Genomic DNA, 17,756 nt, shown 5'->3' with positions numbered 1-17,756 from the left:
CATCATCCTGTCTTCTCCCTTTGGGTATTGAAGCATATGCTGTTCTAAGGCAGTGTAGGAGCCTTCTGTTTCCATTTGCTGCAGCAGCCAAAAACCAGGGGATCCGCCAAGGCCCCGGTTGCCTCTTGGCTGCCTCTTTTCTAACCTTCCGCGCCACCCAGCCACACATCTTTTTTTTTTAGCCGACATGAATTTTTATTTTATTTTTCACATCTGAGCATTACAGAAATGAAATCATTACAAATGCCTCACAAGGTTTTGCTCCAGATGAAAAAAGAATACCAAAATCAAAGGAAAGTGATCAAGCAAAAACCCAGGAAATCAAAGAAAGAAAGAAAAGAAAAGAAAGTTGGCAAATAGATGAAGAGAACAGAAATAATGGATGAGGAAAAGGGGTAAGGAAAGAAACGGGTGGGATTTAAAAACACTTTTTAATCAGGACCACTTAAGAGGTGTACTGTTTTGTTTTTTTTTAAAGGATAGATCAGAAAGGTGAGAAAAAAAATATATCAACGGTATATGAAAAAGGAGGGAGCAAGTTTGGGGCAAAACGTGTGGCACAAAACCGACATCAATTTTATGGCAAACTCCTGATCCTTTGGCCACGCAATAGAAAAGTCCGTGGATTCCATAGAAACGTCCATGGTTTTTTTTCTGTCTTATGGCCCGTAATCAACATCCAATTATCAGGTTATACGTTTCCTCACAGAGGAAAAAAAAACAACAACCCCATGAAGTTGCTTGTTTCACAGTTTTTATACTCCTTGATATAATACTGTCCGGAATTTGGACGAATGCCCCCAAAATACCTTTCCGGGAATATGTGCATTCCTTTACTGGAAAGGAGAAAGGAGAAAGGAAAAGCAGCCCCTCGGGATCCCTTCGCGGAACCCAGAAGGGCCGAGGTGCTCCTACTGGATGCTGGTCTTCAGGACAAAGTCTGTGTGATTCACAGGCAACGGGTGAGCTTCAGTGTTGAACACCCAGTCTTGAAGGGAGAGCACATCATCTTCAGAGAACAGAAGATAGAGATACCTGGAGCCAGGAGAAGAGCAAAGGTTGAGCTGGTTGAGACTGTCGGGTATCATTTGCTTACGGCCTACGCTGCCCTTGCTATCTTGGTTGGTTGCATTAGACATGGGGCGGGGAATAATGACCCTTTTATGACTTGTGGACTTCAACTCCCAGAATTCCAGCATGGCTGGCTCGGGAATTCTGGGAGTTGAAGTCCGAAAGCCATAAAAGGCTTACCACCTTTAAAGCGCTTCATGGCATAGGACCCGGTTATCTCCGAGACCGCCTTCTGCCGCAGATTCCCTCCCATAGACCGGTACGCTCCCACAGAGTGGGTCTCCTCAGGGTGCCGTCGGCCAAGCAATGTCGGCTGGCGACCCCCAGGGGGAGGGCCTTCTCTGTGGGTGCCCCNAAATAAATAAATAAATAAATAAATAAATAAAAGGGCCATGGTTCCTCACCCTTGGCTTAGACAGACAACAGAGTCTGGACCAGCGGTGTGCCAAATCTTCAAGGGGAACTGTTCAGTGTTCAAACAGCCGAAACAGGCCTGTTTCAAACTTGGCTGTGTTTCAACCTCTGAATGCTTTCAGAACGCTTGAAACAGCCCACTTCAAATGGAGAACCACTGTCTGGCACTCAAAACTCTCCTGGGCTGATACCAGAAGTGAAATGACAAGGCTTTAAGGATTTGGTTGTAGATAAGAGATGGGGTATGGGAAGAAGACATCATTCGTTGTACAGGTAGTCCTCAACTTAACGGCCATTCGTGTAACAACTGTTCAACGTTACGAGGCCACTGAAAAAAAGTTGACTTATGAGTGGTCCTCGCACGGGCAACCATCACAGTGTCCCAGCAGGCCCATGATTAAAACTCAAGGGCTTGGCAACTAGGGTGTATTTATGATGGTTCCAGCATCCTGGAGTCGCATGATTATCAATTGTGATCTTCTCAGCTGGCTTCCAACAAACAAAATCACATGGGGGAAGCTGGATTTGCTTATCAACACGATTCACTTAACAACCATGGCAAAAAAAAAAACCCTGTAAAATTGGGCATGAGCCACTTAACAAGCACCTTTTTCCTTAACAAGGAAAAATCCACTCCCGGTTTTGGTCGTAAGTCGAGGACTACCTATATTTTAAAAGACGGAGTGATAAGTTACTAAAATGGTTTATACTTGTGGTGAAGGGAGGGGAAGTAATTTCCTTTATATATTTCTTTTTTTCTTTACTTTATTCTTTTATTTTCTCTTTTCTTCTTTTCTGCGCCTTCTGCTTTCTTTTTTTTTTCTTTTTTAAGTTGGTATTAGTCTTTTATTGTGACAATTGTACATTTTATTACTATATATTGCTGTATATAAAAGAGAGAGAATTCTCAAGTCAGGAGAACGTTTTGAGCTGTGTTTCAGCAAGGCCAGTGGTATTTGGGCCATTTGTCAGAACTTTGTCATGGGAATGCAACACCACAATAAATAAGTATGTTTTCTCCTAAAGATGTCTTTCCTATGCTGTTCAGCGACGGTGATTTCCCACACTGCTTGCTTCATGAAAAACATCTTCCTTTCTAAAAGTTTTTCGATGGCCAAATATTGAAAATGCTCGGGACTTACTTTAACGTCTCTGCCAGAAAAAAACTCTGCTGCATGTTGTCATGGCTTGGGGTGGTCGAATACACATCGCGGATCCCAGAGAATCCTGCTTCTACTCTGCAAAATTTCTCCAGCGCCTGATTTGGAAAGCAAGGAAGAGAAGAAAGTCAACGTAGTTCTAGGAATGGCAAAGCAGTGCTCGTTCATCATCATGGGTGGAGGGAGGTGGTGGTGGTGACCCTAGTACCGTGGTGGCGAACCTATGGCACGTGTGCCACACATGGCACGCAGAGCCCTCCCTGGTGGCACGCGCGCCTTCAGCTGGGTTTTATAAAACCTTTTCGCTTTAGGCCTCCGCCGCCGTGTGCAAAAAAAAAAAAAAAGAAGGTTCAATCAATCAGTCAATTTCAACTTCTCGCGGGGAAAAAAAAGATCTCGCAAAATTGGGATTGATTGAACTTTTTAGTCCCACTCAGTCTGCCATTACCACCGCAGCCACGCCCACTCAATGGCCCACACCCACCCAATGGGCCATGCCCACCCGGCACCTGACAATACATAAGTGGGTTTTGGGTTGCAGTTTGGGCACTCGGTCTCTAAAAGGTTCGCCATCACTGCCCTACTAGATAGCGGCCCACTGAGGTGGGGGCCCCTCCAGCAGCAGGAACCAACGGTGGCTCTGCTTCGGCCTCATGAGCCCTCAGATAGCTGGGCTTCCCACCCATCCTGCACTGATCCAGGCGGCCTGCATAGTCTTCCTCCTGTTTGCATTTTCCCATGACTGCTACGTGAGTTGCCTGGGGATTGGAACTGGGTATCCTGGCTTGCTGTCTAGCTTTACTTCCAAAGTAATTTGTTTCAGAAAGAGAGAGGAGAGCCTTCCTGCCATAAATTTCCCCACAACAACACGTATTTTGGAGTAGGATAGGCTGAGATTGAAACTAGCCCAAAGTCACCCTAGGCACTTTGATGGCTAAAGGAAACTGTCATGTGTCTGATTAACGAAACACTTAAAAGGACTTTCAGGCATATCTTTTCCTAAAAGCATTTATTAAGGTTGCAGAGACGTCAGTACAGCATGGTGGAAAAATGCTTAGATCTGATCCTTTTCCGTTACACATACATATTAAGCATTTTTCCCTCCCTTATTTTGGGGTCATGGTTCACATCTTCCAATTAACTTGGATGACCCGGCTTTCACTGTTGCCTGATTTAACTATATAAATACCAGACAGTTCTGCATATTGTCAAAGCAAGAATATACAGTATTTGCAGCGTTGACAGAAACTTTGTTTTGATTCCTTCCTTGCGTTTTGCTGGGGATCTTAGATAAGAACCTCTTTCTGAAAATTTTCTGCCGTTATGGGTCCTCAAATCCTCATTTTATTTTAGGTTGAAGTCCATGAAAGATCATCTACTAGGGTGCTACTGGAACCAAGGTCCTGTCCTAGGGAAGCTTTTAGTTAAATCCAACAGGGGTTCTCTTAGGCTCCATAAAGAGATCAGATGTTGTGGCTGTCATGTGCCACAAACTGAAGGGTGCCATTCAGGACTGCAGTATAAAAGACAGGATGCTCTGAGCCAGCGGTAGAAGTTTATTTATTGATTTGATTTGGGGACTGCCCAGCTCCAAATGACTCTTCGCCTTTTTTGGGCATCTCAACCAGATTGTCGTAAGGACTAAATGACTAAAACATGGATGTCGGGATCAGATGAAGGCCAATTAACGCACTCAGCACAGTCTAACAACAGAGCCCCAGCTGAACTTGAGATGGAATCAAATGTGATCTCTGACACCACCTTCAAAGCAACATTTAGACCAGGGGTAGTCAACCTTGGCTCTTTTATGACTCGTGGACTTCAACTCCCAGAATTCCTGAGCCAGCTATGCTGGCTCAGGAATTCTGGGAGTTGAAGTCCACGAGTCATAAAAGAGCCAAGGTTGACTACCCCTGATTTAGACATTAGTCAAAGAGACTTACTTGGACAGCTTCCCAACCCCACTGCCTGTACTTGGGGTCATGTGTCAACCTCCACAAGTAGAAGTAGCTCTCTACAACCTCGGGGCGCAGGATGTAATAACGATCACTGAGTCGTGTGGCCATTGCTTCTGTTCCAAAATCAAAACGAAATGCTTCAGGGCCCAGGTTGGTCTCTAGCCACAAAAAAGAGAGAATGGTCAGAAGATGCCTTGATAGCCGCAGGATTAGTTAAAATTTGGGGTGAATGTGTGAATTCACTAAACAAGTAGTATATTACGAATACTTTCACTGTGAAGTAGAAACATTTTTCAGATCTCTTGCCAGTGAAAAAGTGAATTGATTCTAAGCCTTAGGTGCCTGCTAAATTTCCATTATGAGGGCCTGACTTGGAGAAGCAAACACCGTCATTATCAAGCTAAACTGAAATAAGTAGGCAGATCCTCAGTTTAGACATTAGAAGAGGGAAAATATAATGAATCTACATGTGATAGAAGCTCAAGGAAATGTTAAGAGAGGCCCGGGCTACAGTCCAGCAGAAAGTGGCATGGGACTGGCTGCCCCCACAACCCATGAAGCTTTATCTGACCATTCCCAAAGGAACACAGTCAGTCAGGTGAGATTCTTGTAACACGGGTGACTAACAATAAAGCTTCTGCTTGAGACGATTCATGAGTGGTCTTGATTGTTTTGTGCCCAACACTAGATCAAATGCAGTCTTTTCTGCTGGAGGTTCTTTCCAGCTCTGGCAGAACATGGAGACTAACAAATAATGGGTTATAATACATTTGTGACTTCAGCTGGGCAACTGGAAGTAGATTGCTAATAGCAACAGTTGAGGATGAAGTGAGGACTGGGAAGTTAATGGATGTTACCCGTGTACAATATTAATCGGTGAACAAGAGCGTACAGAGCCTTTTTCGAAGATGGGCTTGGTTTTTTGATTTTTACCTGAGCGAATGTAAGATTCGTGACAAGTGTGCGTTATTTCCCCAGCTAGATCCAAATAGTGCTGTTCTTCTGTGGTGTCTTCTGCTCCAAGGCCGATCATGCCACCAGAAAAGCAAGCCAAGTGCCCCATTTTATGATCCAAGATGCCTCCTCGCCATTCGGCAATATAGGTCAGCCCACCAGGCGATTTTTTGACCAGGTGCTTTTCTATTGCCTAAATTTCACAGCGTTTGGAAAAAGAGAGAAAGTGAGTTATTTGTGTGGCATGAAGAAAGATGGGGCAGATTTATAAATATAATAAAGAATACACTGGGTAGTAGTGTCAAAAACTATGTATGCAAATGGTCCAATGGTTCACCCCATGTATGAAAGGAGGCGGCCATTTTGGTGGCCATTTACTCTCTGTATCAAAGAGCTTTGTACCTCAACACCAGCACCATAAATTGCATCCAGAAACCAATCAGCAACCAAGATAGGGCTTGAAGGATCAGCGTTATATGGTTCCAGTAGCAAGAACCAATGAATACCCAGGTGGCCTTATACTGGACTAGTTGCTCTTTTTTAAGTACAGGTAGTCCTCACTTAACATTCACAATTGTGACCGAAAACTCTGCTATGTGTGATATCATATCACATTAGCAACAACAGTTCCAGCAGTGCTTGCTGCTGTGATTAAGCGAGGGCTGTGTGGCTTTTTGAAAATGACTTGCTATTTCCTACTGGTTTCCCCATTGACTTTTCTGGTCAATAGCCAGTAGAAAAGATTGCAAAGGGTGACTGGAGTCACCATTGGAGCCAGTGAGCATCTGTTGCTTAGAGTATAGACCAGGGCTTTTCAACCAGTGGTACGGGTACCACCTGTGGTACATTGGCACCTGGCAGGTGGTACGTGACCATCCTAGAAAAGTGGTAGCAGGGGAGGGGAATGAGCTGAACTTGTGGCAGCACCGCACAAGCCTGAGCGAGAGATGGCTGGAGCTGCAGGGCTGTCAGGGCTCAGCGGAAGCACCAGGATCAGTGTCGCTTTCCAGCTGATCGGCGCTTCTTCGGGGCTGTCAGGTCTCAGTGGAAGCGCCAAGATCAGTGCCAGGCTCCGGCTGGAGCTCGGCGCTGATCCTGGTGCTTCTGCTGAGCCCTGAAGAAGCACCAATCAGCTGGAAAGCAGCACTGATCCTGGTGCTTCTGCTGAGTCCAGAAGAAGCATCGATCAGCTGGAATGTTGCAGCATCTCCAGGGTCTTGTGATTTACATTCAGATGCTTGGCAATTGATTCATATTTATGACAGTCACAGTGTCCCAGGGTCATGTGAAGTGACCAAAACCTGCTGCAACCACCCAACAGATGGGGGGAATAAAAACCAAACACCCACCCCACCCCCGTTGCCAATCCTCAACAGAAATGCTCACAACAATGAAAACCTCAGACAGGAGGAAGAGTACGGCCGGGCGGGCAGGCAGGTGTCTTGCTTGGCTGTGACTTGGGGGGCACTTTTTTCAGTGCCATTGTAACTTCGAACAGTCACTAAGGGAACTGTTGTAAGTCAAGGACTACCTGTACTTTATCACTTTTTTCCTTTTTTTTTTTTTGTCATCAAGTTTTTGACATCTTGCTAGGCGACTGGTGGTACTCGGATATTGCCATATCCTAAAAGTGGTACAATGGTGAAAAGGTTGAAAAACCCTGGTATGGAAGATGGAGGAAACACAGTACATTACACAGTACACAGTACACAGTACACAGTTGTACATTATGGATTTTTTATGTAGAAGCAACCTTGTTCAGAGTTGTTCCAGGAACGAAGAATTTAATAGCAAGAATTTTTCAACAATGGAACTGGCTGCCTTGGGAGCAATGAACTGGCCTTTGCTGGATGGCCATTGCTGAGGGATGCTGTCTCAGTTGGGGTCTTACCCTGGGAAGGAGATGGGGCTAGACCAGGGGTCTGCAACCTTGACAACTTTAAGACTTATAGACTTCAGCTATGCTGGCTGAGGAATTCTGGGAGCTGAAGTCCACAAGTCTTAAAGTTGTCAAAGTTGCAGACCCCTGGGCTAGACCATCAATTTCCAACCTTTCCATTCTACGATTCTCTACATTCCCTTATCATTCATTGCTATGAATGGAAAATCATAGGAATTCCATTAAAAAAAAAGAGGATGGAGACTGTCAGTAAAACATAAACACTAAAATACACTCATATAAAATTAAGAGAAAAAGAAAAAGAAAGCAAGAGAAAACAAAAAGTGCAAGGAAAGAAAACTACAAAGCTATAAAGAAGTAGCTTCCGATATTCTTCACAGCGGTGGAAAGTACAATGATCTTTTAATTTCTCTCGCTAAAGTTACTGCTTCCAGGATTTTCAAGCGCTGCAGGCTTTTGTGTGTGTGTGTCACAGCTGGAGTCCAGCTCCAAAATTTGCAGTGCAGATGTTCAATTCAACAGGCCAAAGTTAGGAGGAACTGCATTTATCCTCGCTGCCTTTTTTATTGAAGTGAACATGTTTACTTGTTGAGCGATTCATCTTTAATTTTATGGGATGACTCAACCTTTAAGGTGTCCGTGAACAAGAGATGACGCAGTTTAGATAATTGCCTCATTTGTGCGATGAGATAATCATGCACTGAGACATCCTTTGCCCTTTCCTCTCATTCTGCAAAGGTCCATGATTCAACCAAAACTGAACTAAAAAAAACACCAATAGAAATGCAGAACTCCTTCAGGGACAGGTGCTTCTGTGATGGCCATATTATATACTCTAGTCCAGGGCTTTTCAACCTTTTCACCCATTGTACCACTTTTAGGATATGGCAACATCCGAGTACCACCAGTCGCCTAGCAAAGGATCAAAAACTTGACCAAAAAAAAGTACAGGTAGTCCTCGACTTACAACAGTTCACTTAGTGACTGTTTGAAGTTACAATGGCACTGAAAAAAGTGCCCCCCAAGCCACAGCCGAGCAAGACACCTGCCCACCCAGCTGCACTCTTCCTCCTGTCCGAGGTTTTCATTGTTGTGAGCATTCCTGTTGAGGATTGGCAGCGGGGGTGGGGTGGGGGGGTGTTTGATTTTTATTCCCCCCATCTGTTGGGTGGTTGCAGCAGGTTTTGGTCACTTCACATGACCCTGGGACACTGTGACCGTCATAAATATGAATCAGTTGCCAAGCATCTGAATGTAAATCACAAGACCCTGGAGATGCTGCAACATTCCGGCTGATCGGCGCTTCTTCTGGGCTCAGCAGAAGTGCCAGGATCAGTGCTGCTTTCCAGCTGATTGGTGCTTCTTCAGGGCCCAGCAGAACCACCAGGATCAGCACCGAGCTCCAGCCGGAGCCTGGCGCTGATCCTGGCGCTTCCACTGAGCCCTGACAGCCCCGAAGAAGCGCCGATCAGCTGGAAAGTGGCACTGATCCTGGCGCTTCCGCTGAACCCTGACAGCCCTGCAGCTCCAGCCATCTCTCGCTCAGGCTTGTGTGGTGCTGCCACCGGTTCAGCTCATTCCCCTCCCCCGCTACCACTTTTCTAGGATGGTCGCGTACCACCTGCCAGGTGCCAATGTACCACAGGTGGTACCCGTCCCACTGGTTGAAAAGCCATGCTCTAGCCCCAAATCCAGTTCACTGGGGCTTTTCTCCAGTTCAAAATAAACTGTTCAGAAATTGTAGAACTACAGTACACTAGCACCATTCTCACTGCTGTTAAAGCTGGTTTGGAGAGCACATTAAATCATCTTTTATGGCAATGAAGAAGGAATACGGGATATTCTGACTTGCATATTTTCCTATCTAGCACGCTCATAAAGAAGAGTCTGAATCTTTAAGCCTTGGTTGGCTAATCTTCTGGCTTGCCTTGGCCACACTGAGTGAACAGGAATTGTCTTGGGATGCAGATAAAATATATAATATAGTTAATGTATACAAATCACATAATAATGTTAAAACGTTTATGATCTTGTGGGGCCACATTATTAGCTGTCCAGGGCTACATGCGGCCTGTGGGCCACAAACTGGACACACGTTGTTTAAGCCCAGTTTTGTTTAGCAGTGTATACAGCTTCTCTATCTGAATTCAAAACACCCTGAGTAGAGCATCCTAGCAGAAGTTGGAACTCAAAAGATCTCTTATGTTTTTCTTTTCCAAACAAAAGCCTTTTACAAAAATGCTTGAAATGTTTCATAGACTTTGCCCTTGAAACAGGCTGTTTCACAAGAGAAGCAAAAGAGCTCCAGAGCTGAAGAAGCGATTTGAAATGGTTTTGATTCTGCAATTTGCCGTGTTTCATGAAGCCAACAAACCATTCTTAACCTTAATTATGAAACAAACTCTTTAAAATTTCACGTGTTGTGCAGTCTGCTTGTATCAACAAATAAATAAATATAATAGCTGGCTACTTATCTTGGCTGCTGTGTATATTTATTTTGTTTTAATCATTTTTATACTTTTGGAATTGTAAGCAGCTCAGATTGATTGAGATGGGTGGCTACAGTAATTGAATAAATAAACAAACCACGGTTAAAACTAACTACTGTTTAGGATTTGGACTCAATAATGAGCTGGAAACTGGAACCACAAGCTTTTAATTTTCCTCTGATGGCTCTGTAGAGATGGAAAACCTGGAATGAGAAACCCATTTAGAAGAAACCCTGTTTCTGAATCACAGTGCCCAAACCCAACTTAATGTTGGAAGGATGATTGGGGGGCCTGTGTCTGCCCAGTGATTCTGTGCTAAGGTTAAGATCTGAATCTGGGCCATCCATCTCAATCCCCTGTGTGGTTTCTCATAAAGTACTTGCTGCTGATCAAGTGCAAAAAGAATTATACTTCATTCTCTGCCTTACCTCGAGGGCTTTATCATACATGTTTTTTGCTTCGCTATCTTGCTTATCTGACATGAGCCAAGATTTGATCAGATACTCATAAAAACTGTCCCCAAGGCCACCAACAGAGACGTGATCTACAGTGATGGGAAGAAGAAGAAGAAGACAACTTGTGAGTAGAAAAATCAAACACTGTTTTTATACATGTTGTTTTTTAACCAACTGGAGAACGGCCTCTTTAGTAAGAAATGTGCACAGGAGCACAAACAATTTGAAAGTTAGCCTGCTTCTTTGTATTTTCTAATGCCCAAATTCCTTCAAAGGGGTTAAGGAAAGACAGGGACAGCAAAATAATAATTTAAAAAACCCATCAGACAGAACTGCCTCCCCCTAGTGCAGGGGTAGGCAATCTTGGCTCTTTTATAACTCGTGGACTTCAACTCTCAGAATTCCTGAGCCAGCATAGCTGGCTCGGGAATTCTGGGAGTTGAAGTCCACGAGTCATAAAAGAGCCAAGGTTGCCTACCCCTGCCCTAGTGTCTTCTTAAAGGAGTCAAGATTGAATAATTTTGCTGTATCTTTGTCTGGCAACTTCACTTGAATTGAGTAAAAAAGCGAATGACCAATTAAGACCTGGGCCCAGATCTCCTTCTACGAGGTGCAAGGTACTGTCACTGTGGGAGTGCTAAAGTTTGGCACTGAAAATATAAAGTACTACAATACACTTTTTCCCCCCTGCAGTTTGAGAATTCCGCGATCCCTTTGGGTTCTTAAAATCACCTTGAGGGCTAAAAACTTGGTTGATAAATAAACAAAGAAAGAAACAAAGTTGTTCGGGAAGCTGGGTTTTTGTTCTCGGCACATTTTGCACTTCCTTTGAATGGAAATAAATACACAGCCTTATCAATTATTGTCTTTCTCTGTCAGGCACATCCTCCCTTGTCAAGGGATAAGGGAAGAGAACCTTAGAGTCAAGTGTCAAAACAGCATAAAATACTAAGAGACACGATTGCGTTGCAAGTTCAGACATTTGCAAGCCAGGAATCTCAGCCACGCCAATGGCAGCACATCTGGAGAGTTCATCTACATTTTGTAGCTGTGATTCGACGCCTGGAATGAATATTAGAGACATTTGAAAGAGCAGGTTGAAGGAGGGGAGGAAGAGAAGGCATCACGCCAGGTGTGAAAATGTCTCCAGAATAACGGAGGGCTTTTCCACGGCTTCAGACTGCCTTGCTGCAGAAGCTGCGTGCTTAGGGAAAATCTGCCTGGGGAAAAAAAAATAAACTGGACAGATTTATAATGGGAATAGCATGCTGGGGGAAGGGGGGGATTTTATGTTTACATCTCAGCATCAACGCTCCAGGGTATCCAAGGGCATCCGAGTCATCTTCCCCCCTCCCAGAAAAAAAAAAAGCGATGAGAGAGCAAGAGAGAGAGAGAGTAAGCACCCGGGGAAATTTATTTTCTATGCCATCTAACCCAGGATGCCAATGTATACCCCCTCATCTACTGTTACCCTGTGGGATTTCCAGCTGAAACAGAGATTAGCATGTTTCTAGCATGTTTTCAAATTCGCTGGTATCTTTGTGACTGATTGGTGTAAGCCTGTAATGCAGGGTTTCCCAATCTTGGCAACTTTAAAACGTGTGGACTTCAACGCCCAGAATTCCCCAGCCAGCCATGCTGGCTGGGGAATTCTGGGCGTTGATGTCCACAGGTATTAAAGTCACCAAGGTTAGGAAACCTTGTATAATGGTATAGGAAAGCCGACAAAGCTTGACTGGATTGCATATTGCAATAAAGTGGTACCTTGGTTCTCAACTGTTTTGAAACACATCGAATTTGGTACTCCACGCATTTTGACACGAACATTTCCCTCCAGTACTCATTGTTTGCTTGGTACTCAATGCACAAGCTAGAACTTGTCAGTGTCAGCTGCCTTGTGGCTCATTACATGATTCCTCATGGGGAAAAAAAAGTGGTACTCCTCGTGCCTCCTGGAATCAATTAATGATGAGTACCAAGGTACCACTGTATAGTACAGTATATTGTAGGATGGATTGACGGAAAGCTTAAGGTGAACATGGATATGCCCAGTCCTATGACCAAGGATATCTCAGAAATCCCTACCCATAGGAAGAAAGCCAGAATAAGACTAAAAAGAGAAATTTAAAATTATATGTAATGGATTAAAAAGGTTTTGAGAAATATGGATTGATTTAAGGATTAAGATTTAGAGTTGAAAATTTGTGATTATTAGAATATATATGTTAAACAGAGTAAGAATGTATTTTTTTGAATAATATGTTTATTTGTATGAAAATTATTTGGTAATGGAATGAGAATAAGAATATGAAAGAGGCTTTTAGAAATTCGGATAGTTTTAACAACTAATTGAGTGTGTTAAGTTAGCAAGACGATGTTTTGTGTAATAATAAGTGTGTTCTTTTTTTTTTTAGATATGATAATTATTTGAATGAGATTTAAATGCTATTTGAAGTAATAAGAGAGATCTGTGATAAAATCAATGATTTATGAGATTATGAATTAGAATATAGCTGGATTAGTATTTTAGAAGGGATACCCGAAGTGATAATACATTTATCTAAGATTAAATTGGACTATGGTAATTGTAAATTAATAAAGCTCAAAACAGGATTAGGCTTTATAGATATGTAATGTAGAAATGGATTGTGTTAAATAGGTTATATTATTTGAGGGAAATAGAGAGGGAACATTTAATGTATTTACTTGAGCTATTATATGATTTTGTTTTTGGATGATTGATCACCTAACCACCACGGTGTGTCTTGAGCATTCTGTTGTAAAAGTTAAAAAACCAATAAAATTTGTTTTAAAAAAAAGAAGAAATCCCTGCCCATTTTCCCTGTAGCTTCTCTTAATTTACTTTAGTACAGCTGTCTACTCGTAATTTGGTTATCTCGGAAATTACAGGTAGTCCTCACCTTACAGTGGTTCACTTAGTGACTGTTTGAGATTACAACCGTACTGAAAACAGTGACTTATGACCATTTTTCACATATGACCGTTGCAGCATCCCCATGGTCACGAGATTTACATTCGGATGCTTGATAACTAACTCACATTTATGACAGTTGCAGTGACCTGGGATCTTGTGATCATCTTTTGCAACCTTCTGACAAACAGATTCAGTTAACAACCATGTTACTAATTTAACAACTGCAGTAATTCGCCTAAGAACTGTGGCAAGAACAGACGTAAAATGGGGCAAAACTCACTTAACAAATTTCTCACTGAGCAACATAAATGTTGGGCTCAGTTGGGGTCATAATTTGAGGACTACCTGTACTAAGTAAGCTATTTGATGCAATTGGAAACGCACTCTTATCCTGGACATTAATGGCTGGATTCAAAGCAGGTGTAATTTATTCACTTTTGCAAATACTTCCCCCCCCACTAATTATCAAAAATGATGCCATATGTTTTTCTTTGGCACAGGTTCGTGATGTTTTGCGAGAAAAGAGGTTTTTTCCCCTCTGAATTTGACATTTCCTTACATTGTTTAATTCTTGATATACAACCGGCATGCCTAGATGGTTCATAATTTTGGGGGTTTTGCTCATTATGGCCTTTTGTTCTTCCTTTTTGTTTGTTTACAGTTTGCTTCTGTATTTTGTTTTTGTAGCTCCTTTTTTGCGCTTCGGTGTATTTTTTTAACAATTTGTAATAAAATAAATGTTAACAAAATGTTGGACAAAACTCAGCAGCACTTTTTCGTGCGGCTGCTGATAAAAAAAGGATTGCCAACATGATCGCCAATGTCTGATAACGGATATGGCACAAGAAGAAGAAGAAGAAATAAATAATAAAAGTCCTGTCTCCCCTAAATCTTCTTTCCTCCAGACTGAAACTGCCAAAGTTCCTTCAGTCTGGCCTCATAGGACAGGGGTGTCAAACTGCCAGCCCGCGGGCCAGACATGTCACGAGGAAACCGCACCCACCCCATTGCTGGCAATAGGGGAAAAGTTCCAATACGTCTTGCGACGTCGCGAGTTTGACATGTCTGCCATAGGATCCATCCTTGTGGATTCATTCCTCTACCCCAGCGGTTCTCAACCTATGGGTCGTGACCCCATTTGGGGTCGATCGACCATTTCACGCGGGTCGCCAAGCAAGGCTGTCCGCCATTTTTTCCCCTTTTCCGGCGGGTGCCTTACCTCCCTTGGGCTGGGCCAGCTGGTGGTCGGCCTGCTCCGTCTCTGCCACTTGCCAGCTATGCCTCGGCCGGCGCAGGGGGTGGAACCATGTATGTGCGGCGCTCCCGGGCAGGGAAAGTCCTCGACTTATGACCGGTTTAGTCCTCGACTTACGACCGGTTGGGGGTCGCGGCATTAAAAAGGTTGAGAACCACTGCTCTAACCTCCTTGTTGTCCTCCTCTGAATTCTGATAAGCTGGAATTCTCTGAGAACTGAAAACTCTAATGCAAAGGCTATTCACGAGCCCTGTATTATTTCCAGTATTGGAGGAAGCACATTTTTCAATCTTTAATCTCGCAGACTTTCCAGAAGTCTTGTTGGATGCCAAACAAGCTGAACCTCCTGCTTAAAGGCCTGTGCATCTCCTTATGCCAAGCTGTGCCGGCTGGGGAATTCTGGGAGTTGAAGTCCATCCACCTTCAAGCTGCCAAGGATGAGAAACACTGCTCTACTGTTTAAGTTTGGTGGTTTCAAGTGTAAACCTGTGCTGGGTCTCAAGCTCCAGCTGTTCTTTTCTTTTTCAAAATTACATTCTGCTTCACTTCCAGGAAAGCGCTCCTATAGGAAATCTCCCTTTTCCACCTCCACCAGTTTGGATACTGCATGATTGGGAGTCCCAGCTGTTATCCTTCTAGGTTCCTTCTGCCCACTCCTCTGTAGGATTTCTAATCCATGCTTGCAACTGCAGTTCTGAATTCTCAAAACAAAAAGTGGGGGGAGGAAACATCCCTCTCTCCTAATAGGAAGATGGATATTTGTTGACATTTGCCTATCCTCCTGATTGGTTTTTTGTGATCTTGTGTATTAAGAGATACTTGGCAAAAAAGACAGCAGAGATGCCTGTCTCACACCTGTTCAAAGGACTTGGTTTGAGACGGCTTGCATAAGGAGTGTCTCAATCAGCATGTCAACGCTGCTAACATTGGATGTTCTTGCTTTGACAATGATGGAGATGCAGCCTTTTTCTTTCTGCTGTTTTACTCTTAGAGTTAGATGATGCTGGGGGGAGGGGGAGGAATGCCTGATGGGAATTAGTTAGACATACAATATAGTAACAAGAGCTGATAAAGAATGGCGGGAGAGGAAACTGGGTGGGAAGCCAGCATTTCAAACTAATTGGAGAATGTGATTTATGACTGTTAATTGTAGGAGGGAATTGTGCTTTGATCTATGTGCTGAAGGGAGGGGAAGTCAGATTTTGGCTTCAACTATGTACCTACCGAAACTATGTTGCTCGATTAAAGATTCTTTAAGGTAAACAATGCCTCAAAGTTCTTTGAAGAGTTTCATCTTTCGATGAACCATGACACAGCATTAATAAAGCATAGAATTTGGTACTAATCTTTCCCTTATTCAGGAGTCACACTAGAAGTCTGACATGCATTGATAAACATAACTTTGGTTCAGCCAAGAGAGTCTGAATACTCACGCTGTACCCAGTTCCCTGTGACTGGACTGAGAAAGTTTGGATAAAGCCCATGAGGTTTCTCAATTCTATTCAGGAATTTCCGGATGTTCATCACCTACAAGGAGATTTTAAAAACAACAGCACACAAGCTATGATGAACTCTTTGCTATTTTTAATAAACAGATTTTTTTAAATAATGAAACTACCCACCAAATATTAATGATAACTGGAGGTAGACCTTGACTTGCAACCACAATTCGGACCAGAATTTCAGTTGCTAAGCAAGGCAGTCGTTAAGTGAGTCACACCCGATTTTACAACTTTTTGTTGTTGTTAAGCAAATCACTGCAGATGTTTAATGAATCATGTGGCCCTTAATTGAATCCAGCTTCTCCCATTGATCTTGCTTATTGGAAGCTGGCTGGGAAGATCGCAAATGGCGATCATGTGACTGTGGGGATACTGCGACGGGCATAAGTAGGAGGACCAGTTGTAAATCGCTTTTTTCAGTGTTGCTGTAACTTTGAACAGTTACTAAATGAATGGTTGCAAGTCAAGGACTACCGTATTAAGTTATGTGTCTGAAATTAAATTCGGAGAGATTTCAGGCTGATAAAAGCAAAGGCTTCTTTATGCAATACACAGAATCAACTTACGACCACAATTGATCACAAAAGCAAATTTCGACATTTGTTAAGTGAGTTTTGCCCCATTTTACAATTTTTCTTGCCATAGTTGCTAAGTGAATCACTGCAGTTGTCAAGTTAGTAACACGACTGTTAAGTGAATCTGGATTCCTCATTGACTTTGCTTGTCTGAAGGTCGCAAAAGGGGATCACACGACCCTGGGACACGGCGACCGTCATAATTACGAACCAGTTGCCAAGCATCTGAATTCTGACCATGTGACCCATGGGGATGCTGCCATGGCCATAAGGGTGAAAAACGATCATAAGTCACTTTTTTAAGAGCCGTTGTAACTTTGAATGGTCACTAAATGAAAAGTTGAGGACTCCCCGTACATTCATTTGTGAAACTCGGTGCCATCAGACATGGTGATAACCTCTGTTTTAACCAGCTTTAAAGGAGGCTGGACAAAAATCATTGTAAATTGGCCAACTCCACTGCTTTCCACACAGCTGGAACATGATGGCAGAGGCCATTTTTATTTGTTTGCGTCCAGTGCCTCTTATTCAGTGGTATATAATAGTGGTGGCGAACCTATGGCATGGGTGCCAGAGGCGGCACTCAGAGCCCTCTCTGTGGGCACACGTGCCATTGCCCCAGCCTTGCCTCCGCCCACGACCCCCTCCTCACTAGCAGCCTCCCTGGAGGAGAGTCGCCCCCGAGCGTGGCCCACGCGAAGAAGCGCAGCCAAGGACATGGCAACCAGGCAGCATAGACAAGACTCTGCCCTCACGCCCCAACACGCACACTTGATGCTGTGGGGTGCGGGCAAAGGGCGTGGCTGCCATAGCGCTGCTGGGCTGCCTGGGCGATCTGCGGCGGGCCCTGGAGGCAGTGAGTGGCCCTGCGGGGAGGCAGAGTGGAGCGGAGTGGGGGCAGGGCAGGGGTTGGGGCAGGGGGTGGGGCCAGTTTTTGGGCACTCGGTCTCTAAAAGGTTCGCCATCACTGCACTAGAAGGTCCACAGCCAAGGGGAAACTGGCAAAAATGTGTAGGTGTTGGATGTGGTTGCTTGGCAACAGAGGACGTTTCAGAGTCTGCCCCTCGTCACGGTTTCTTGCGGTTCTC

At 43.8% G+C, this 17,756-nt stretch overlaps 1 protein-coding gene across 1 annotated transcript; it reads right to left on the bottom strand.

Moving 5' to 3' along the window:
• Positions 1-211: 211 nt before the first annotated feature.
• MAN1C1 (mannosidase alpha class 1C member 1) lies at positions 212-16,118 on the bottom strand (the record flags this gene model as incomplete). Its single annotated transcript, XM_015824908.1, has 6 exons — positions 212-1,035; positions 2,628-2,743; positions 4,589-4,761; positions 5,537-5,750; positions 10,375-10,490; positions 16,025-16,118. Coding segments are annotated over 6 exons (837 nt in total), but the record flags the coding sequence as incomplete, so codon positions are not given.
• Between the last annotated feature and the right edge of the window lie 1,638 nt (positions 16,119-17,756).

This window comes from Protobothrops mucrosquamatus, unplaced genomic scaffold, assembly GCF_001527695.2.
Source record: "Protobothrops mucrosquamatus isolate PMUCROS unplaced genomic scaffold, P.Mucros_1.0 scaffold_197, whole genome shotgun sequence".
Classification (NCBI taxonomy): Eukaryota; Metazoa; Chordata; class Lepidosauria; order Squamata; family Viperidae; genus Protobothrops; species Protobothrops mucrosquamatus.
The sequence above is the reverse complement of the archived record's forward strand: the minus strand, read 5'-3'. Positions and strand labels throughout refer to the sequence as shown.